The sequence below is a fragment of the Leiobunum rupestre genome, chromosome 11, assembly GCF_980474605.1.
Source record: "Leiobunum rupestre chromosome 11, qqLeiRupe1.1.hap1, whole genome shotgun sequence".
Classification (NCBI taxonomy): Eukaryota; Metazoa; Arthropoda; class Arachnida; order Opiliones; family Sclerosomatidae; genus Leiobunum; species Leiobunum rupestre.
In genome coordinates this window covers 44,736,980-44,761,899 of record NC_143394.1, presented here as the reverse complement: position 1 = coordinate 44,761,899, position 24,920 = coordinate 44,736,980, and the positions used below count along the sequence as shown (strand labels likewise).

Here is a 24,920-nt window from a genome sequence, read left to right as displayed (position 1 = left end):
GTAGGTCACATTACCCCAGTGGAAACAAAATTTAAACTGGACAACAACAGCAACAAAATGAAATATATCGAAGAAAAAAAAACACTGATTGGTAAATATTGAGTAAACAATTATAATTCAATGTAATAATAGTTTCTAAAATATAACTTCAACCAAAAGCGTTTAATTTATCTCTCGCGACAGAAGCATTCATCTAATTATATAAAATATTGCTTATGTTATTCCAGGGGCGTAGGAACCAGGGGGGGGCAAAGGGGGGGGGCAAGGAGGGCAATGCCCCTCCCTAGAATTTTGCTGGGAGGGGCAACTAATGTTATTGCCCCCTCCAACATTTTGGTCTGTTGAAATCTTCAAAAGGCTAAAATGCTCATTTTAAACTCATATAAAGCTAATAGAACCACAACTGTGTTTAAATTTTTCCCACCAATTTACATAGTAGTAAAAAGTACGCATGCACTGGGAGAAGCTACGCTCCATTAAAATTTCAAAACCATTCTTTAGACCCCTTTTCGTTTCCCTTTGCCCCCTCTAACTTCTAGAACGCTCATACGGCCCTGTTTTATTCGCTTGAACCTTCGCGGGTTTTCCGTTGAATTTAGTGTCATATCGACGTATAACTAATAAAGCTTCTCTTGTTTTTACACACAGTTCCTGAGGGATTTGTATGTACTAAGATCATGTACCATGTAGCCGCCGCCACCGAAGGGTCAATGATATGTCAATCGACAGAATATATCCGATACTCTATAGCCCAATATTCATTTTGCCGCTAGGGGACTCGCAAGTTGGTCATTTTAATGATTTTTCGCAATTTTCGACTTTAAATCTACACACTTTTTTAAATTAAGACCGACTTGTTTTCAAATATACTTTTAGAGTTTTAGTTAGCGCTGATCATTTTGGAAATACGTTTACGGTTGGATTAAGAAACTTTAAGTGTGATTTCTGGCCAATTCGCGGGACCCCACAACCCGAGTACGCACTATTGTTATATTTGAATTTCGTACCAATTCAACATTTAGAATACAAGCGCCATCTGTCTTGAAATATTTGATTTTCGACCTTGGAAACATCTACTAACTGTGTCCATTGTCTTCTACAGGGCGTTGGATACCGTCTGCGTTCTTTTTAGGGCACCCCTCGTTTGTATGATGTTTCTTTGATAAAACTGATTTTTCATCGGATGAATGTCAAGGTGATTAGGATCGTTGTTAATGCACTAGGTTGTTGAGAAAGTGCCCTGATTATATTAAAGGAAAGGTGATTGAGTTATTGTTTTTATTTTACTAATAATTCTTTTTAGGTTAATTATTTCCAAAAACCAGTTAAATAGAAAAATTAGATTTGTTTAAAAATATATTTAAATTAACATGTTCATGTTTCGCTACCTTATCTCCAAAACCAGGTAACTCGAATAATTCATTTAAGATAATGTACAACATGATTGAAAATGTTTTCAAATTTAAATTTAATATTTAAAATATATTTAATACACTTTAATATACTTAAATGTACCTGATATCTTGTTTTATATATGGCCTGTCCTTCTGATAAGTAAATAAATAAATAAAGGTGGGAAATTTGCGTTCACTAGCCACTACCCCGAACCTGCGAACGTACGCGTTTCATTTAAATATATAAATATATTTATATCGTAAATTATAATTTATAAACTTTTGTTTGCACTCGTATAAACATGGGATACATCACCTCTGGTTCCACTGACAAGGAGACGACCCGAGGTGTTACGCACCGATTTTGTTCAAACTCGGGGGATTGGTAGACCTTCATGTAACTTGAAAAATCCTAAAGAGATTTTATTCAATGATCAACACCATAAAATTTAAAATTTCCCATTGAAAATAACCTTGACCTATTCCAAGGGTCGCCCCTGTTGGAAATTTTAAAAATTGAAAAAAATTTTAAAATACCAAAATTATAAAAAATTTATAAAAATTGACGAAAAAATCAAAATTGATCACATTTTGATCAATTTGAACCAAATGGGTGAAAATGAACCGATATGGCTAAAATTGGAAAAAATGTGAGGAAAAAAATAAAAAAAATACAAACATTGAAAAAAAAATTCAAAATTGATTAAAATAACTTTTTTTTTTCAAAATTGAAAAAATATATATAAAATTGCAAAAATATTGATCAAAAACAGTAGTTTCGTTCAAAATTCATAGGAATTGACGCCGGAAATTTATAAGTTATGTAAAATTGTATTAATGTATATAGATAAATTGTATTTCCAATTGTATTTATTTTGGTCAATTTGATCAAACTTGACCAAAATTGGAAAATAATAGATCTAAATTAGCCCAATTTTAAAGGTTTCTAAAAATTATATAAAAATAAACTAAATTCGACCAACTATCTCAAATATATTTTTTTCCAAAATTGAAAAATGTTAATAACACGGAAAAAAATTATCAAAATCAATAGTTTCGTTTCAAAACGATAAAAATTGAAAGGAATTGATGGAAATTTATTTATATAGATAAATTGCTTTTTTTTTAATTATTTTCCCAAATGTGATCAATTTTGATTTTTTCGTCAATTTTTATAAATATTTTATAATTTTCGTATTTTAAAATGTTTTAAATTTTGTAAAATGTTTCAATGGGAAAATTTTAATTTTATGTTGTCAAAAACATTTTTCGTTGCCATGGCAAAACCGTTGCCCATTGAATAAAATACCTTTAGGATTTTTCAAGTTACATGAAGGTCTACCAATCCCCCGAGTTTGAACAAAATCGGTGTGTAACACCTCCGGTCGTCTCCTTGTGAGTCCAAGAAGGCAAATATTCGGTAACGCGCGTGTTACCATCTTTATCCGCAACCATCTATTAAATGCTGGTTAAATAAACAAATCTAAACGAAGGATGGTTTTCTTTCCCCCTTCTTAATGATAGTAATGAACGTGGCCTTAGAAAGCTTATATGCAATTTTCCTCTCTATTGTAGGATGTCGCCAATGTTAAATAATACGAATTGCGCGCGAGAAGTAAATTTGAGTATAGGTATGCGGAAAATTATCTGCCATTTTTACACCGTTTGTTATTCTAATGTTTCTTTTCGAAGTAATATCTTCAAATGAACACAAAGAGGAATTTAATTTATTAAATGCGGTAATATTTTCTAGAAAAGTTCCGTCAAAGGTTTTTCGAATGGGTGCCATATTTCCAGATGGTTAGTAAGAGTAAAGATACTGGTCAGATGTGGTTCGCGCGTTGCATCGCCGTTCTTCTGTGCCTTGTTCCTGAGGGACACGCAGCCTGGATGAAGACTAGCGAGTACTCGGTAGAGCCCGACACTGAGACACTATTGAAGAAATGGAACCTGATGGAAGACCGAATGCTGGCAGAAGCCGACCTCCTGGTTAAGTATTACGAGAACATTTTTAATAGAACGGTCCAAGATAGAGAGATAAGCGAGCAATGTCAACAAGATGTCAAATTCTTCTTAAGCGACTTCAAACAGCTTCGAAGATGGGCGGTAAAAAGTAATTATTTGCTCATAAACTCAGCCGCTCTAATACCAGCATGTTTCATAAACACCAAAATCTTTATATCTATCTCCAAATATATATTTGTTGACCATAATCCATCGCAAAATAGTGTTTTTTATTAAAAAATCAAAATAATTATAAAATAACTTTAAAATATTATGATTTTTTGTTACTTTATCTCAGAAGAATTTTAAACCATTAAACGTAAAATTTGTCTAATGGGGAAGATTTTTACTCCTATTATGCTACAAATGGCGCCACACAACATTAGTTAGGTTTTTCGCGCGTTAATTTAACAAAATCGGGAAACCCCCTAATGTTGTGCATAGCCATCTTCAGCCGAGTCGGAGTATACATCCTCCTAGGTCGGAGTAAAAATCTTCCTCATTGGGTGCGAGTCATGTTTTTCCGAATTTACCTTTGATAAAGAATTTGTTTAAAAATTAACTAATTATCACAATAAATATAAACACCGGTTAATGTAAATTTCGAGTACAGAAGGTTGGAAGATTGATTCTATGTGAAAATGTATCAAGGTCAAAATGGGCGCAGCAATAATTATAAGAGTTGGGTCATTTCACACAGAATCGGTCAACGAGTTTATCTTGGATCAACAGATTTCAATGAAAATTGGCACAAATGATACTCTGCCAATACAAACACTGCTTATAAAGTGATTTCTCAAAATTTTCTTTAAGAATTCAACCAACGTCTGTCGGAGCGTAAAACTCTGAAGCTTACAGCAAAAATCACCTAACTTGAATTTTTTAAATTTTACATTGCAAAGTAGCCCACAACAAGAACTTTTTAACGAAGTATTTAACTATTTCCGTATTTCGTTCCTTAGAGTCGAAAAATCATTAAAAAAAACACTATAAGCTTGAGAGTTTTACCCCCCGACAGACGTTGATTGAATTCTTAAAGAAAATAAGCTGTATACTAGATATTTTTCAGGGAGGTACCAAAATGAACTTTCAAAAGTTCGATGTTTCTGGGGTGTAAGAAAATTCCAAAAAAAAACATTAACCGTAAAACATTTTGAGAAATCACTTTATACGCAGTGTTTGTATTGGCATAATATCATTTGTGCCAATTTTCATTGAAATCTATTGATCCATGATAAACTCGTTGGCCGATTCTGTGTGGAATGACCCAGTTAGCCTTTTCTATAATTACTAATGAAGCTATGAACCAGCTGTTATTGTGGACAAACCCGGTAACCCCTATGATGGCTAGCTTATCCACCAACATTAAAGGGCCATAGAAAATAATTAGAACTTTGAGGGTGAGGCTACATAATCACGAGTTTTGGAAAATTAAAACCTGTGCCTGGGTCACGTGACGGCATGGGAGAAGCTACCTGAAACACAGCCCGAATCTTTCAAACGATTCCATGGACCTTCAATTAAGACCTTGAACCTATTAACGTAGTGTACGACGCCAATGGGAAGCTGTCTGGATCGGAATTGAGAGGGACTTTCTCCTCATTGGGATCTTTCGACGAATGTCTGGATTTGGAAATCCCAGACGAAAACACGAATCGAGGGAGTGACAATAAACGACGGGGAAAATATTGTCTGGTCGAGTTCCGAGTACCATTGGGTGAAAAACCCAGAAATTTCGAGAGGGCAGAAAGACGTCTGATGAATGTTCCACGCAAAACGGAAGTAATAGACATTAAATATTTTCTTAAATACTAACTGTCTTTAATGTCGAAACTCCTCGTTAAACAGTTTGGGGAAGATTTGGCGAATGATACTTGGTTGCACTACAACGTTGGGTATCGCTTCGCAGTCTGCCTGCCGTCGAGTTGTCAAAACCCCGACGTAGGGTATTTCGCTAAAACGGGTAAGGAATCTTTAGCGAACAAGTACTGACGCATAATGAAAATGTGTTTGCCTTCTATAAGTTGCTGAAAGTATTGGCTGGACATCGACGGTGCATAGTTGCGAAACTAAAGAATCAGTTTGGAGTAGAGTTACGACTGACCAATTGGTTATCAGGTATATTTCCCGTAAAATTATAACAAGACAGTTAAAACAAGGAAAAGCTAATTAAATTAAAAATTGGTCAGCTGCTTTCTGGTGGGTTTCATTTTCTTGGTCTTAATTGCGACCTTCGTTCAATCCCGCAATTGTTTCAAATGCACCGAAGAAGGTAAAACCATATGCAAAGTCAAATTGAAGACGTCATTAACGCCGCAACGAATTTCCAACTAGACTCAAACCTACTGGGATATTTCCTGCCTGCATTTTCCATTCGCGACAATTATTCGAAGCTCACTAAGATCGCGACTAGTGAGGACCGCAATGTTGGTGCCTTAAACGGCCTTCGTATCCTAAGCACCTTATGGGTACTCATGAGTCACACGTGCGCATTCACCGACTTATACTTAATCAGTAAGCTAACGACGTAATATTGCACATACATCGTTGGTTTAACTCGAGAATCCCCCAACATAGGAAATGTAAAAACTTCGGTGGACTACACAAGTAGATTGGAATTTCAACCTACATCAAATGGCTTTTTGGCAGTGGATAGCTTCGTCTTCATAACGTTAGTATTTCACCTTTAATTAAGATAATAATAATGGTTTCAAATGGTCCCAAATCGCAGAGGTGTTTTAGTGTCATACCTAAACATTCAGAAAATTGACGAGAAAAACGGGCATTTGCTAAATTTTCCTCTCATGTTTTTCCGAAGGGCTTACAGGTACATTTTCGGTTAACATTTCTAGCTCTGAACGTAGGAAGTAAAATAATACTTTTTTTAGATTGCTAGCCCCTTGTCTAGCGCTGATTGGTATAGTAATTATCATGCCCCTTTTCGGGAGCGGACCCGTGTTTTGGGACCACGTCGGGACTATGGCCGATAATTGTAGAAGGAACTGGTGGACGAACGTCCTCTTTTTTAACAACTTCTTGCAATTACAGAACATGGTAAATATATAGCTGGTTTTACCAAACTTTTACATTTATAATAACATTATAATAACCAAACGCGTAGTGTCTTCCAAATACCTGGTATTTATCTTTGGATATTCAGTTGTTCGTTTTGGCCTTAGTATATTTGTACCTAAGTACTAAGTAAGTTCTTACACCACATAATACGATCGTCTCTTTTAAACAAAAATCCTGTTTTGACATTTTTTCAGAGGAAGCTGTTTAGCGAGATGGTTTTTGGTGGTAGCTCTCGTCGGATCGACAGCGGGGACCGTTCTTTTGACGTATTTTTACGGAGATCCGCCCGTGGTCATCGTATACAAAATTAACATGGAGTGAGAAAGAGCCCTCGTAGATGTATGAAATTGATTCGCTTAACGTTACTGTCTATTCTAGAAATGCCAACGAGCAAGCAATCCGTTCTTACACTTCGACGCAAAACCACATTGGCATTTTTTCCATCGCTCTCTTTATAGGGACACATATCGCCAGAAATTGCCCGGAAAAACTTTCAAGGGTAAATAGCTCTTACAACCGAGTAAACAAACGTTTCAAATTCAGGAAAATTACTTCCCTAAGTTTTAAATTGCGGGTTATTATTCAAATTTATAATACACGTATTATAACGCCGCTGTCCAAAGCCATTGTTACCTTTGAGTATATTAACGAGATTTATCCCATATTTGCGACCTAACGCGTTAATATTTCGTTTCAGTGTGTCACTTTGATGGCGTCAATTAGTTCCGCTATTTGTGTCCTTGGCTGTATATTCGGGGTCTACCGATGGACTCAGGTGCTCACGCCACCGGTCTGGGAAGGCTTACTCTACAATGGATTACATAGAATTGTCTGGGGTATCGGGTTATCGTGGTTGATCATTTATTGCCGATCGAACCCAGAAAGTAAGTTAATTGGACGCTTCAATAAACCCTCTCACTTTTAGCTTCCCCTACGTAGACACAGAAGCGGGATCCTAGACCAAATATTTTCGGTTAGTCGTTACCAAAGAAGTCAAATCTAGTACAGTATAAATACCCAAGTCAAACTAAGTCAACTAGGTTAGACAAACGTATTATAGGCACCAGTCAACTTGGTTAGACCAAAAGCTGGGCTTCAGACAATGTGTTGCGCTGGATTGTTAAAAATCCCCATAGACAAAGTTCGACGAATATCACAAGCCTGGTTTCCTAGCTTTATAGACAGTGGTGCACCCAGGATTCTTTTCGGGGGGGGGGGGTGCGATGAGTCCCAAAACATTTTTAGGTAGTCAGTTTGTAATGATAAGCAAAGAAAGTTTGATGAAGGCTCCGGTCATGCTTATTTTCTTCTTCTTCCAGGAAGTGCCACTGTTTACAGAATTTCATCATAACACCTTTTTTGCACCTTTGAAAACCAATTATTATTTCAAGCCCCCAAGTGAAGGACCAGTATACTACTCTTTTCAGATGATCATAAAATCAACTTCGGTTTTCTTTAGGTAAAAAACTTATGTAGGGTCAATGGAGGGAAGTGTGATCCAAATTGTTTTTTTTTTGGAGTTTACTTAAAATTACTCCTAAGCTAAAAATAGCACCCTCTTAAGAATTGGTACCATTAATATGGCCATTTTATCCAACACAACTACGCATTCAAATTTATTATCAAATATTAATTATTTAATTTAACTCTGCTACTGATCACTCTTACCCCCAAAATGCGGGACAAGTGTGATAGGGGGTCGGGTAATTGTGTTCCCGTCAAATCCTTGACCGATCGCAATTAAATTACATACAGAGGTTAAATATGGTGTCCCAATAATGCTATATTTTTTCATAGCTTTAAAATAATATATTTTTAAACTAAAGTACTCAGATGCTTATATAGCTAGCTAAAGCTTAACCTTTACTTTTTTAGTAAGTTTACATCAAGAAAATCATAAAAAGTTGTCTTATAAACCATAAATTATTTTACCAAAATTTAACATTGATTAACTGATCACACTTACCCCACATTGCAAATTTAGAAAGAGTTTTTCCAGATTTAATTTTGAAAACCTCAAATTATTAGCAAAAATACAAAATTTACCCAGCAGGTAAAACGATAAGCAGACTACCAAATACCAAAATATGAAACCGTTTTGCAAGTTAGGAAAAACTTTACAGCACTTTTCTTTTGGGCATAAAATCTCTAAACATAAGTAGAAGAGTATAACGTTTTTCAACTAAAACTAAATTTAATTTAAATAAATATTGAACATATACAAAATGTGTATAATTAAGTATATTTCAATATCCATTCATCAAATATTTGGGGAAATGATAGGGGGTGATCACGCTTACCTCAATTGACCACACTTACCTCAATTGACCACACTTACCTCAATTGACCATACTTATGATTAGAAACCCCGGTTTATGATTTGACTCTTCTTCTCTAAACCCGTCTTTGAAAGAGTAGCTCGTACGTGCGGGTATTACAAATAGAAAATTGGTGAACGATTTTATTGAAGCGCCTGTTTCAAAGTCGGTGTAAATTTAATTTTTCAACGTTCTTTTACGTGTTATCAGGTACTTTGAATAAGACTCTATCATGGAAAAACTTACCGGTTTTAAATCGATTGACGTATTCCGTATATTTAATAAACGTTCCTCTCATCATTTATTTCGGAGCGAATATGAGGACAACCATAGATTCAAACTGTTTTTCAGTCGTAAGTACTCTACGTGGTTTCTATCTGAACCTTCAAAGTTCCCCATTTTGAAAATTGATGGCATCATTTCAGATTTGGATTTTCGTGGCTCATACTACTACAAGTTTCATCGCGTCTTTCTTTTTCAAATTGTTTTTCGAGGGACCGTTGTTGGAATCCGAACGATTATTTTTCCAATACGTGACAAGTTCCAAAACGGAAAAAATTACCAAACATCAGGAAGTACCCGATAAAGCCACTTAAACGAATACCCATTTGTAAATATACGTACATATTTACAATAAGTTAAAAATGATAATATGACCCCTTATTATTCCCGTAAAAAATACCGATTTCTAATATAATTTCATACTACTTGATGCTTATAACAATATTTTACTGATATTTGAGTACACATGGTGTCCCCGATGTGCTAAGAATATTTTTCATATTAAAGTTAAATTTTGAAAAAAATTCAATAATCATGTTCATTAAAGAAATAAACGAATTCTTACAAACTTTCGAAATCACCATATCCAGCAGGAATCCATACCTGTACTTGGAATGGTTATCGCGGCAGATTTCCGTCTCGATGTGGCTGACCGTTTTTTTTTCGACGTCACTATGTTAACTTAACAAACAACTACGTGAGAGGGGAATGCGCGCGAGGGGTAAGACACTCAAGAACTCAGGTGTACATTTGCTATTGCAACTCTTATGAACTCCCCTGAACTCTAGAGAACTCTCAAGAACTCCCGCGAACTCTCAAGAACTCTCCTCAAACTCCCGCGAACTCTCAAGAACTCTCCTCAAACTCCCGCTAACTCCCTCAAACTCTCGAGAACTCTCCCGAACTCACCAATGAACTCTCTGGAACTCACCCTTGAACTCTCAAGAACTCTCGAGAACTCTTCCGACCTCTCGGGAACTCACCTTTGAACTCTCAAGAACTCTCGAGAACTCTCAGGAACTCTCGAGAACTCTCAGGAACTCACGTGAACTCTCCTGAACTCTCACGAACTCTCGTGAACTCTCGAGAACTCTCAGGAACTCACGTGAACTCTCCTGAACTCTCGCGAACTCTCGTGAACTCTCGAGAACTCTCCCGAACTCACCAATGAACTCTCTGGAACTCACCCTTGAACTCTCAAGAACTCTCGAGAACTCTCGTGAACTCTCGAGAACTCTCAGGAACTCACGTGAACTCTCCTGAACTCTCGCGAACTCTCGTGAACTCTCACGAACTCTCATGAGCTCTCGTGAACTCTCGAGAACTCTGCAGAGTTCGAACTCCCGGTGTACACAAAAATCATAAGTGTCTTACCCCTCGAATGCGTCACTACTGACGTAAAACTACTATTAATGCTACGCCATTTAAAAAAAAAACACCGATGACTGAATAAAAGCGTTCAGCAACTTACGACGTCATTATGACGAAAAAGCTCATCGCTGGAAAATATCAAATCCATCGGGTTTTTTTCCGTTGACTGCTACTGAACGTACCCCTGGACGAAGAAATCTGACGTCGTTGACCGCTTCAAAGACTTCCTCACTTTGTGCAGAAGTTACAAGCTTCGAGAACTAGTCACCGACAACGGTACTGAGTACGTGAATAAAGCTGGTTTCTCACTCGACCGAAAATATGACTGAAAGACGATAATAAACGCCGAGCTGAAAATTGATTCCCATTACATTTACCGCTAACGTTAAACTTTCCGCTGCTAATTTTCCGTCGAGTGTGAAACCAGCTTAAAGCTTTCCAGTGAATGACATCAAAAGTCGATGCCGCACACACCTGAGCAGATCGGAGTTCCCGTAAGAGAGATTCTCAGGATCATGTAGTCTGCTCAAGCCTTGCTACACTCCAACCCGATTTGCCACCAAAGCTATGGGTTGAATGCGACGACATACATTCTTAATTGTACAACTCCGATAAGTACCGTTGAGAAAACGCCGTACGAATTGTGGAACGGAAATCAAAATCAGTCAATCAAGCACTTGAGAGTCTTTGGGACCCATTGCTACGTTCACAATTCACATCCCAAAGGAAAAACGGAAGACGCTGTCACGGGAGTACGAGGGAGTTATTGTCGGTTACGTCTCTAGCGAGGGCAAGCGCATACCCGGGGCAAAAGCTTGTTCCGAGGCATCCGATGCCGGCCTCCCTACACAAAAGGACGTGGCACCCATACCCGTCCAAGGAGACAATTGGACCCGTTCTCAGAGACCGTTCGAGACTGAAAAAATCTGTGCCCTACACACTATGTCCTTCTGGCAACAAGTTCTTCCTGGCTTATACGACGTTCTACATGGGGGGAAAGTTTTCACAGAGGGTGGACCTTTTCCGAGTTTGGAAGGTGCTAGCGAAACACAGTGGCGTAGCGAGGGGGCTGGGAGGGCAGCCGCCCCGGGTACCGTTGGCCACGAGGACCCCAAATTATGACTGATTAGGTTTTGTTTTAAAACTAGGTATATAACGGCGCGATGGGGAGGGGGGAGCAAATTTGGGTGTTTTGCAGTATGCGCCAAATATCCTCGCTACACCACTGACGAAACATTAATGAACTCCAAAAAGTCATTCCTATTTTGATTACGCGTACACCCCTACGGATTCGCCCTTGAGTTCCAAACCATTGGCACATAACCCAAAATTTAGTCGCTGCCCCGTGCCGTCACAGAACGTCAAAAGGATTTTACTAGAAACTTCCCCTATTCCCTATTATAGACTTCTGATACAGCCACATTTTTTAATGTAGTAAAAAAATTAACCAAAAGGATCAAATGTAATATAAATGTTATTATTATTATTAATTTATTATTAATGAACATAGTATATTCTTGGGCACACTGTACATCGATGAAACTGATTTTTTTCCTTCCACACATAATATCTATGCAATAAGTAAATTGTATCGCTACTCAGTCTGAACTAAACAAGAGGGACAAGGCCTCATGCCCATCTTTTTTCCCAGGGAAACAATTTTGAAAAGTTTTTTTTTTTTTCAATATTAAAAAGTCTTCGACAGCTGAAAATTATGCACTTAAGTTTAATTTTCTTGACATAAAGATGAAATCAATTGCGAAAATGTTTGTTAAAATTATCTGTCAAACAAAACCGCTTTTGATTGGGAAACGAAAAAAAAATCAACTTTTTCCATAACATTGTTATGACCCTGAAACGCACATTGTCGGATTCAGCATGGTCGATTCATATACAGAAAATGAAATTTGTATCGCTCTACGGGTAATGAATCATTGTTGTAAGAAAACCTATATCGAACTGAATGGCGTTTGGGTTTAGTTTGAAGTAGCGAAATATTATTTTAGGACACTGAGCTGAAGCGGGTAAGAAAGGTTTGAAAAAAATCATCTTTTTAAATTTTATTGAATTCAGGAATGTTTTAGCAATTTGTGGTTTTTATCAGTATATAGCCATTACAGAATTTTAAGCCTGGGTGATAAAAGAGGGGTAAGACACTCTGCGAACTCGGTGTACACTGCCGTACCTTTGACAGAGGAAGCTGTTTAGCGAGATGGTTTTTGGTGGTAGCTCTCGTCGGATCGACAGCGGGGACCGTTCTTTTGACGTATTTTTACGGAGATCCGCCCGTGGTCATCGTATACAAAATTAACATGGAGTGAGAAAGAGCCCTCGTAGATGTATGAAATTGATTCGCTTAACGTTACTGTCTATTCTAGAAATGCCAACGAGCAAGCAATCCGTTCTTACACTTCGACGCAAAACCATATTGGCATTTTTTCCATCGCTCTCTTTATAGGGACACATATCGCCAGAAATTGCCCGGAAAAACTTTCAAGGGTAAATAGCTCTTACAACCGAGTAAACAAACGTTTCGAATTCAGGAAAATTACTTCCCTAAGTTTTAAATTGCGGGTTATTATTCAAATTTATAATACACGTATTATAACGCCGCTGTCCAAAGCCATTGTTACCTTTGAGTATATTAACGAGATTTATCCCATATTTGCGACCTAACGCGTTAATATTTCGTTTCAGTGTGTCACTTTGATGGCGTCAATTAGTTATTTGTGTCCTTGGCTGTGTATTCGGGGTCTACGACTCGGGTTATTTATTAATTCCGATATCTTACTTAGGATCTACTTTACGCGTGACAATTGCCCAGTGCACGCTGCTCGAATTGTTGGAGAATTCGTAGACGCCGAAGATTTCGAAACGTGGGAGTGGTTGGCTTTCCCTGCGGATCTGAACCCGATTGAAAACCTGCTGACAAGATTACTTTTCTAATAGAAAAAATAATTACAAACAACGTTGACGATTTTCGAAACATGGTCATCGCTTCAGAAGACGGGGAAACGTTATTCCATATTAAATCTTTAAAATAAAAGCGCTTTGAAATGTTGTATAGTTGAGGCATCATTCTCAAATAAAGTTTGGAAATATTTATTAGATTATTATTTTCCTTTTTTAAAAATCTTAATATTGTAAATTAAACGGATATAATTAGAACAGATAGGCGCATGGTGTATTTGCCCCTTAGATCTGAGATCTCTCCTTTGCAATTTTTGGTGGATATTCCTTTAAAAGTGGTTCCAAATGAATTGACGATTTGCATCCCTTTCTCTAAGATTTTATTTATTAATTTAGATCACCTACTGCAATTTAAAACTAGTTAAAAATTGGTTCTGAAACGGTTCCAATTGAAAGCATTTCTAATTAATCTTAGGCATAGGGGTCACAAAAAAAACTGGTTTTGAAGCACACTGCAAGTCTGGATTTTATGTTACGCCTATGCCTCCCCCTGTTGTGAGTGATGGATCCCTTTAAATAGTAATAAAATTTAAAGGGGAACGGCCAAGCTTTTCCAAATATGGCCTTATTTCCGTATCAAAAGATTAACAAGACGTTCAATATACTAACACGTACCTTTTTTTGTCTTGAAAAAAAAAGCTTTTGGCCCAAGTGTTTGGGTTTGAATTTTTGCCGCCATCTTAGGGGCTGCCGCCAGCGCCCCTAACCCCGTATGAGCGATTTGCGAACTATCCTAACTTTTAAAATCGCGCAATTTAGGCTTAAGTCTCTTATAACTGCAACGCGCCGCGCGTGAAAAACAAATTTTTCGCGTCTTCAGCAGCGCGCGCTTTTACGTTGTTTTTCTGTCTCACCGACTTCTCACCAGGTGTAGCGGCGGACGCGCGCTTTTCGATTTCCCGAAATTTCTTTATTTTATTAAAAATTAACCACTCAATATTTTTTGATGCGGTTTTCGCCATAAATTTTAGTTTTTAATGGGCTATATGGCTATCTAACTGGTTAAAGCTTGACCGTTCCCCTTTAATGGGGATTCCTTGTAATTTTAGATTCTATTATGACTGAAACGACTATAGACGTTCGATAAATATTAGTAAAATCTTTCATTTTATATTATTTTATTACTGATAAAAGAAATGCATCCATCAATAAGACAAAAAAAAACACAAATTGGTTCAAAATTCATTAGTTCAATAAAATTTAAATATTTAAATAAAAATGATTCATTTTGCGTTTTAGCGTTTCCCCAATTCGATCAACATTTTTAAAAAGGCGATATCTCCTGAAGCGTTGGTCGTAGAGCGATAGCAATTGCACTTTCTTAATATGAATCGAGCATGCGGAATCCGACAATGTGCGTTTCAGGGTCGTAACACCATTTTGGGAAATGTTGATAAATTTTTATTTTTGCGTTTCCCGCTGAAAGAACACTTTGACTGATCAAAAGCGGTTTCGCTTCACAGATAATTCTAAAAAAAAAACATTTTCGCAATTGGTTTCATTTTCATATCTTTTTAGGTTTCGAGAAAATTAAACTTAAAAACAAAATTTTTGAACGGTGTGTACTTAAAATGAAAATCAACAAAAACATTTTTTTTTTTAAATAGAGCTAATATCCAAGGCACCACCTTGTACGTGATCAAATAACATGTGGGCGGGTTACAATGCGTAGGAGGGTGGTGGCAAGCCCTTCATGCCACGCGAGCCAACAGCTCCCTACACTAACTATTACCGTTAACCTCATCAAGTTTTTATGGGAAGGGGAAACCGAAGATCTCGGTGGAAAACCCCTTTAACCAGTGGGGAGAGAACTTACAAACTCTACGCGGAAGGAGTGCTTCCGAATTTTCACCCAGTGCCACTAGCTGGGATCGAACCCGGCTCCTCTTGCTGCGAGGCTAAAGTTCTAACCACTCAGCCACCCCACCTACAAGACACTCACAATTGACAGAGCACGAAGAGGTAGTCCACTAGGGAGGTACCCGGAGGAAAAGTGTTTAATACTGAAGTCACAATATCGCGAAAAAAAACACCAAGCCTCGGCTGCACTGTAAATTGCCGTGTATAACCATTGAGTTGGGAATAAATAGAGGTACAACTAAATCTGGCTGGCGTGGGACCAATTTCGTTCAATAAGGCGACTTTATCAACTTTATCGTTCTCCCGTGGCGGCATCTGTCTCTAGTGGTGGCAACTATATTTCAAAATAATTTTTCGCGAATCTGATGCGTAATTGAAATGTATGATTTATCGTAACAAACAAACCTTTGAAGTTGTTTAAAAATAATTTTATTCTGTCAACATGATCCTTTTTAACTCAAGTTACGGTGAGTTAGCTAATAATTATTTATTTTTAGCCATATAACCTTACAAAATATAGATGGCGCTACCGCCTAATTATAAAGATGAATTTCGTAATTGTAATTCTAGCAGTATTATTCCCAATTCAATGTGTATAACCCCAGTAACTGGTTTTTCTATCAGTATATCAATTAACAATTCCATATCCCAAAGGGAAGCAAGTTTATCGTAGAAATTGTTGGTTTAATGACGGCACTCTCTCTATCTTTCAAGTTTCGTTGCCAAGATAAGTGTAAATTTTAACTTTGAAAGCGATAAATTGTTGAATAAGCCCCATGCTAAGGTCTGGCGGTAGAGATTTCTACCGCGTGGTTTTAAGCTTAAAAGCGTTAGCGCACGCCTTCTGCGCATTATTCATGCAACGCGCGAAATTCATTTGGGGAAATGCCTTGTTGAGAACATAACCACTAGGAGATGCAGAATTTGAATACCTTCCTTTTAATAACGGGTATGTGATCGTCCAAAATTTGGCCTAGACCCGCTCGCCTAGACCTTTGCTTATGGGGACTTTATGATAGGCTTATGATAACCACCATAGAAATAGAAATGAGACTAGACCCATTCCTAAAATAACGGGCAAGCTATTAGGCTGCCATTAGGGTGGAATCGGGCTATCCGCGCCATCTGACAAGCGCATTAAACACTGCCGCCATGTGTTTGCGTTTTTAGAATAACCGCGGAAAATTAAAAATGGTAAAAAATTGCGTTGTTTTTTGGTCTGTACTATAATTATTTTACACTAATCTCGGAATATAAGTGCTTTTCATTTTCAGACGTTGAGTTGGGGATGGGCCATCATCGCCATAGTTTAATTAGAAATCTAATTATGTTATATGCCAAAGTTCACCTGGTGAAAATTTCGAGAAACCGAAACCTGGAAAAGAAAGGGAAAGCAATTAGACTTAAGCTTTCTAAGCTTATTTTATTTCAAGGCCAGTAAATTTAAAACGTGTATAAAAATGTAATTTTGGAAATGTAGATTCTTGTGAACGTAATTATTTTGATAGTTGTTTAAATAATTTATATAATGTCGTTGAAATAATAATCTGTCTTTTTTACAACTCTATACAAACCTATCGCAGAACATTTAGCAAACCAGACTACGTTTCTAACGTTATGCCACGTGATCATATTTAGTTTAAATTTTTTTTTATTAGATAGCGCGGATATGCGCGATTCCATTCTAGCTGGAACATCTATTTATTTATTTATGACAAAAAAATGGTGAATAAGCCTCAAGTGGGCTTTTGTATGAGCATCGCTACAGAAAGACGCAAAAAAAGACGAAACAAAACGACTATAATAAATGAGTAAATTTGGAAATAGAAGTTGAGAATCAAGTAACGCGAGAGGAATCTTTAAAATGAAAAAAGGCAGAGACGTGTGGCGCAGAGATGTGTTATCCGATTTGAGGAGATCGAATTCTTTCTGGAGCGTAGATTGAGTATGCTCGATGGTACAAAATTGACAGGTAAACGGAGTCGAGTCGTTTATATCCACGACCTCGATTGTGTTGAATAGCGGCGATAACATCACGTGAATGTATGGAGTGAAGCTTTTGGAATCCGATCGTGGTTCTAGTCTCATTTATATTTCTATGATAACAACTGGGTCTAATTCTTTCTTTAAAACACGAGGAATGTTTTTAAAAAATGGGAGCCTCAATAGAGATAATTCAAATCTCTGCACGAGTCTAATAAAATCCTGCCATACCACTTGAGATGAGATCCATGAATCTGACTGCAGACTGCTTGCTATTCCGTGGCTATCGCCTATAGTCCCCGAATCACACCGACGAGAGGCTGTTGCGCAAATACACGTTGTGCACCAAGGGGTCACCGCCTGCATCGCAAGGGCCAGGCAGTACATTTTTTGGCCATCCATATCGTAGGACATCACAAAATTTATCAGGTTGTACTCGATGGATTTGCTATGTTGTAGTAAAATAGCGCCTATTATCATCCGGCTACCATCCAGTGATATGGTACTGTGGGCTTTTGCGTCGAATCGGGTAAAAACTGGAGCGGGGGTGAATAATTTCTTCAAACGGCGGATTATGACATTAAAATTCGTGTCCCATTGAAAGATGCCGTTTTCCTTTAGCAGGGCCCACTAAGGGGCAGTTTCCTGGGAATGATTATGAAAACCTCCAATACCTCCTAATGGAATATCGCTCAACACCGATTGGTAACCTGCCATCTACTGCCCTCTCATATCGTAAAATATACACAAGGCAGAACTATTATAACTATATCCTGTAAAACGATAAAAGAGCACTCGCCTATAACTCCATTCTGGGAAGTGCAAATGTAGCGAAAGGGTGGAAAAGTCCTCAGTTTCGGCAGAGAAAGGGTTCACGATCTTGCTTTTTAGGGCCTACTAAGAACAGAGTCCACCAGCCGTTCTTCGTCATAACTTCATTCTTTGAAATTTTAGTCAGAATGGCCATTGGCTAAATAATTTTCCCAAGGGCCACGAATTTCTCTGAACGGTCTTGGCGCTAGCGTGGATACATAAATAAAAATACATTTCAAAAATAGATATAGCACATGCATCAAAAACGATCTCCCTTCGTTAGACCGATTACATCAACTTGTGTCGTAAATTACAGCCCTGCACACTTGGGCGAGCCGCCGAAAGAATAAAGGTTCTAAAAAATATTACGAAATAAAAGGTCCTTAAGTTCAGTTTTACGAGAGGGCCTCAAGGACCAGTGGCGGATACAGAAAAAACTCCAGGGGGGGGGGGGCATTAAAAGACATCTTGAGCTATGGGTGTAATAACAAATCATCAAGTCACCGCGCTTGGTGCTGAGCTACCCGCGCCCCCTATATGTATCCGCCATTGTCAAGGACCAAAGTTGTGTCTTTAACTAGGTACCAACAAACTTTGCTTTTTAAACAATGAATGCTAGGGAGGACAAATTAAAAGAGATAAGATGGGTTCATTTATTCCGGATGAAATTATATCATTTTTGAAAACTTAACTTTGTCGCTTTTAGCTTTGATGGCTACAGTTTGTTCGATTGACAGAATTACAAGGTTAAAAATTTTGAATCTAATTAAACAATTGGTTTAACAGTTACTAGGCAAGTAGTAGTGTATTACATAAATAACCGGACCGCTCATTTGATACCTTAGCTTATATTTTTACGTTTTAAGAGAGCGAAAATGTCCTTGTATTAAATATTTTTTGTTCCTCTAGTTTGCAAAAAGTGAGACAGCGACAATTTTTCTCGGCGAACCTTGTGACATGATATCACGTTTAATTTTTTACTATATCCCTAACGCTATTGCTCGCCATTTAGACAATACAAGTGCGTAAAATTGAGAACGTTCACACGATATCACCTATCGCTCTATGTATTAGTTTACCTTCTATCCCTAATGGTGGGACATTTTATGCAAAAACGTGAATGCCCAATAGCTGGATTTCCGAGCACCCATAATGAACAGTGGATTGTAGATACCTATCTTCGTTAAAGGTCTAAAGGTCGGAGATGAGATATTTGGGGGAAAAAAATGGCGGTGTCTACGTGTCTTAATAATGAAGTAGCAAAAATGCAATTCTCGACCGAAACGAGTCTAGGTGGCGTAACGGTGCTAGTTTCTCCGAGGTAGCGCCTATGATCTAGCGTCTGCTACAGACAAATTAAAAAGTCATAACAACGTTTTATCTTAAATAAACTTATCAAATATACGCAAACTATAAATTATATTAAAATGCAAGTTTCATTATTTATAAAGTCTAATTTACAAATAACGATGAGGAAAAACTAATGGCGTCTGCTTTAGCCGCTACCTATCTAGGTTTCAATGGCGAACCAGAGGGTAGCGATAATTTTCAGTCTCGAATAGTTAGTATGTGGGTTGTAAGATCTCGCGAATTGGCTAAAAACGTCAATTCAAAATAAAATGTAACTACATGTACAACCATAGGGGTTAACTCTTTCGCCTCGCAGAAAGAGGACCCCGTGTTCGACCCCAGTTAGTGGCCGAGGGGTAAGACAGTCTCAGATAATCTGTACACCGAGTTCGTGCATTTAGCACTGTTAAAGGTACATATTTTCAAGAGTTCGCGAGTTCCATTTAGCACTATCAAAGGAGTGTACAGCGAGTTCGCAGAGTGTCTTACCCCTCGTTAGTGGCACTGGGTGAAAACTGGGACAATTTCCTTCTGCATTGAGTTTGAAAGTTATCTCCCTGTATGTTAAAGGGGTTTCCGTCGAGTACTTCGGTTTCCTCTTTCAATAAAAACTTTCGGTGTTTTAAAGTAATAGTTAGTGTAGGGACGCTAGTGGTTATCTAGCTGTGGTAGGGCTAGTCACAACCTTCCCACGCGGTCCAAATTCCCGGGTAAAAGGGTTTAAGGCAATGCAGGATATAAACACAGCTTTCTTCAGAAAACCTCACTGACCATAACGAAGCTTCTGATCTCCTACGTAGTGCCCCTGTGTGGCGTTATGTAGACGTTCTTCATTCCTTTGATGACACCAACACTTTAATGGATGAAGTTCCCTGAGCGTAGTGAGGGGGGTACCGATGGCGGTAATGGTCCAATTGCGCAGTTCCCAATAGCGCATATGCAATTGCGTGGTTTTCCATTTGCGCGAGTTTCACTTGCGCAGTTTCCCATTTCCGCCGTTTTCCATTTGCGCGTTTTTCATTTGCGCAATTTTTATTAGCGCAGTTTTCCACTTGCGCAGATATTTTCCGTTTGCGTGGTTTTCTCATTTCCGCGAGTTTCACTTGCGCAGTTTACAATTTCCGCAGTTTTCAATTTGCACAGTTTCCCATTTGCGCGTTTTCCACTTGCGCAGATATTTTCCATTTGCGCGGTTTTCTCATTTGCGCGGCTCCTCATGACTTAAATAATATATATTAAGCCTTTTTTCCTCGGAAAAAGGTATTTCTTGTCGGTTTTTTTTTGTCATAACTTTGTATAGCATCCAGTGGAACTGCTAGTGTATGTTTAATGTTCGGTCGTGCTGTAAATATCAACAATTTAAATGTTTTTCTACGGTTAAATTTTGTTCATTGAACTATTCTCTAGGGTATATATGTTTAGTCGAACAGTAAACCGTAGTTCTCGGCCTTTCGGCTAAGATAATAATGCAGTATCTGTTACGCTGTGAATAAGTGTCTCGGTTCGAAGGAATAAATGCAGCTTGTAACAGTTGCATTAGACCTAATTCAGCCGTATTTTGTAGAGATTAAGCTTATATTCAATTGGAAAATTCAGCAATCTCAGCAGGACCAGGGATAAAAATGAGTACTTACTTAAATGGGAACATCGTACTTCTCAGATACAAGAAGATTTAGGGTTTTTGAGGAGGTTAAACCGATCCTCAAATAAGCTGAAGTTACCCGAAAATAACCTAAACCGAAAATGAGTAAATTCGTCGTAATCGTTTTTTAATTCAAATTCAATTTTATTGCTTGTTATATATAGGGACCAACTAATTTTACATTTCTACTACCAGGTTTAACAAAAACTAGGAATAATTGGCGCTAGTCACGATAGAAAGCAGGCGATTTTTCGATTTATTATATACTCCCTGTTTACGATACGTTAGGTTAGGTTAGGTCAATAATAAGTTGGACAATACTTGGTTCGTTATGGCTAGGTACTGTGCTCTAGGTCGCGTTGTAGACCAAGCGTATGATACTTAAGATTATCGCACATTTCCAGCGTACTTAGTACAGGCTATTGTTCCAGTTGAGCGTAGGTTATGTTAGGTGGCCGCCGCAAGCTTAGGAGAGTTAAGGTAAGATGACTGCCACAGGTCTAACTTAATAATAATAATTTGTTTAATTCAGGATAAAAAAGCTGTACACTTATTGGGCCCTGATTCGCGATACAAAAGATGCTATTATGTTCAAAACAAAAGAAACTATTTATATTAAAATTGATTCAATGATAGTGCCCGAAAATCAAAAATGAAAAAACAGAATTACACAAAAATAAAAGATACATATGATGCGATAGTAATAAAATTAAAAAAAGGCTAATAGTAAGTATTGCTAAATTGAAAAACAGGTCAGCTCCAGTTTTTATATTTATCTAATCGACACTTGAATGCCGAAGCGGAGGATTTGGTCTTAGCTGCAGCCGGGAGAACATTCAAAAATTTCACAACCCGTTGAGTGAAGAAACCCCGCCTAGCGACCCCGTTGCACCACTTTTTACGGATTGTGGGAGCCTTTCGGCCCTCCCACTTGATGTCGAAGAAGTCAACTGCAGTAACATCATACAGGCCATAAATTATGTTGAAGGTTTCAACTAAGTCAGCGCGAAGACGTCTGTTCTTAAGGGACAGAAGACCCAACCTTTTTAACCTTTCATCATATGGTAATTTTCTGAACCCTGAAACTAGCTTCGTGGCCTTTCTTCGCACCCTTTCCAGCTTCTCAATATCTTTGACCATGTGGGGGGAACAAATGCTGGAACAGTAGTCTAAGTGAGGGCAAATGTAGACACTGTACAGGATTTTGAAAGATTTGACACTAAAATGAGAGAATGATCTCCGCATCATATATAAAGACCTTGTACCGCGCGCGGAAGCGGCTGTGCTACGGGTATCCCCGAACATATGGCCTGACAGCGTGACCCAAGGTCCCGAACCACAACATGCGCCTCTATCGCTTTACCCCCCCCCCCCCCAACTGTACTTATAGCAAGGATTATTAGCTACGCAATGGAGTAGTATTGAAGTTCATACCGTTCGAGGAGACCCAATGGGCCAGAGCATCAATGTCCCGTTGGAGGAATAGTGAATCAGTCGGTGAAGCTATTTTATGAAGAATGTTATTGTCATCGGCCAACAATTTGAGAAAAGACTCCTTGATTACCAGAGGAAGATCATTAATAAATATAACAGAAAGAGTTGGGCCTAACACAGATCCCTGAGGCACCCCACTGGTCACCTCACACCATTCCGAACAGACCCCACGCGGGACCACACCCTGCGTTCTACCACTCAAAAAATTCGCGATTCAATTGACAATCAAAGGTGGAACCTCTAAGTACTCAAGTTTCCGAATAAGCAGCGAATGCGCTACCGTATCGAAAGCCTCGCGTAGGTCCAGATAGACCAGGTCAACGGAATGCCCTAAATCTAGGCACGTAGTGACTTCCTCGAGGGCTGAGAGGAGGCTCGTAAAACACGAACGTCTTAAAAGAAACCCATGTTGGTCTCTCGAGAAGAAAGATTGGCTATAGTAAAGAACGCCACCAAGGAAACTCTTACGATGGTCTCCAGTTCCTTACACGGCAGACAGGTTAGACTTATAACCCTAAAAGTGTCAACCGTGTTGGAGTGAGGAATTTTTTTGATTGCGGTAACATTAGCCCGCTTCCATATAAGTGGAAGACGACACGACGAAATAGAGTAATTGAATATGGCCAATAGAGGGGAAGCTAAGATGGCTGAACCCTCTGAAAGTAATCACGGATGAAGGCCATCAGGCCCTGGGGATTTAAAAGTTGGCAGTCGCTTTAAATATCGTAGGACTGTAGAATACGATAGGCCAAAGTCTAGGGGACTGACAACAAAATCAGAGGGCTCAAAACGGTCAAAACCAGAGAAATGGTCACCCAGATATACTGCCTCCAAATCGGGCTCGCGGGTAAACACGGAACTAAAGAAATCATTAAGCGCCGTTACCATCGCAACCGGATCGTGAATTAATACCCCCGCAGAGTTCTCAACCACCATAAGAGAGGGTTTGGGTTTAAGAGAATGGGAAACATGCGAGTAAAGCGCCTGGGGGTTGGTAGGGATTGCATCAATTAAACGGGCTTCGTACCTATATTTCGCGGAACGAATGCGTTTAGTAAGCAAGTTACGTTTTTTCGCAAATGCGTGTCTGTAGTCAGTAGAAGGGGAAGCTCTGAATACACGAAAGGCAGAACGCTTGTCTCGAATTAGGTGCTCGGTTTCCTTGAACCACCAGGGTTCCCTCAAAAGACCCGAACACTTAGTGGATTTAATGGAGACCAAGGGCACCGACACGTCCCTGGCTTCAATTCAATTCAATTCAATTATTTTATTTATATTTTTAGGTTTTCTTGACAAGTTTTTTTCGGGCTAAGTCACTATTGACTAACGTAAAGTAGAAGGATATCAACCATTTCGGAAGCAGGGCAGCGCGAAATAGATCATAGTTCCCACGACTATAGGCATAGCGTGCAGACGGGGATATGGGCACAGGAAGGGAACACTTGAGCTCGAAAGAGAAAGTGAGAACAACGTGATCGCATTTATCAAGGGAGGGGAGGTGGGAAAGGTCATTAATAGAATCCCAATCAAAAGTAAAAATGAGGTCTAAAAGCGAAGGGATATTGTTCCCACGGCGCGGCGGCGAGTGGAAGATAAAACATGTTGCGTTAGTTGAATGGAAGACACAGTATCAAGGAGCCTTTTCTCAACAGATCTAACCCCCTTACCCGTGGTACAAGAAGTCCAGATTATTGCGGGTGCGTTATAATCCCCCATAATAACCACACGGTCAGCTAACTCGCTGACTTTCTCCATCGTCCCCAATAAGATCTTCAAGAGCTCAAGAGTCGCCGAAGGGCTACGATAACAACATAACGTAATAAATAATATTTTATCAAGTTTAAGTTGGCAAGCCAAAATGTTTGGAGAAGTGAGGGAGCGATTAAGAGTAGCCACATGGTGCGATCGAAAACACAGAACACATCTCCCGCTTCTTGACCAATCACAATCGGAGAGAAAGGAATTATAACCCAAAATGTGGAACAATTCAGAACATATGTCCTTATTTAAACAGGTCTCTGTTATGGCAATACAGTCAGGAACCAGTTCCCAAACCAACGCATGCGGTTCAAGGATTTTACTAATCAAAGACCCAGTATTTGTTGCCAAAAAGGTAAAAGCACAAGGCGCACAGTTTCGAGGATAAAAACCTTCAGGAGACGGTAAAGATAACACAGCCGAACCGGTATAAGGGACAAATGGCAGAGCGTCAGGGTTGAGATTAGTTACTGTTGAGGAAAGGATATTGTCAAGATCATTAGTACGCTATGTCAGCGAGAGAAAGGGCACTAAGGTAGGCCGCGCCGAAGTCAGTGGCGAAAGCGCGGCGGGACCGAGTTTTTTGGCTGGAGACAATTTTGCGAA

The 24,920-nt window shown here is 38.7% G+C and overlaps 1 protein-coding gene and 1 long non-coding RNA gene across 2 annotated transcripts; both read left to right on the top strand.

Moving 5' to 3' along the window:
- The first annotated feature begins 1,338 nt into the window (after window positions 1-1,338).
- Window positions 1,339-9,501, top strand: LOC149922979 (nose resistant to fluoxetine protein 6-like). Its single transcript, XM_090163458.1, has 16 exons — window positions 1,339-1,405; window positions 3,148-3,507; window positions 4,945-5,180; window positions 5,247-5,361; window positions 5,423-5,516; window positions 5,588-5,670; window positions 5,733-5,912; window positions 5,976-6,069; window positions 6,130-6,225; window positions 6,287-6,452; window positions 6,520-6,599; window positions 6,668-6,790; window positions 6,852-6,972; window positions 7,171-7,357; window positions 9,002-9,144; window positions 9,217-9,501. The coding sequence occupies exons 2-16, from the start codon at window positions 3,192-3,194 to the stop codon at window positions 9,385-9,387; spliced, it is 2,205 nt and encodes a 734-aa protein (XP_090019584.1). The 5' UTR covers window positions 1,339-1,405; window positions 3,148-3,191; the 3' UTR covers window positions 9,388-9,501.
- Window positions 9,502-12,628: 3,127 nt separating this feature from the next.
- LOC149922978 (uncharacterized) lies at window positions 12,629-13,269 on the top strand. The gene is made up of 3 exons (XR_016477216.1): window positions 12,629-12,761; window positions 12,823-12,943; window positions 13,240-13,269. It is a non-coding gene; the product is annotated as an uncharacterized LOC149922978 (long non-coding RNA).
- The last annotated feature ends 11,651 nt before the right edge of the window (window positions 13,270-24,920 follow it).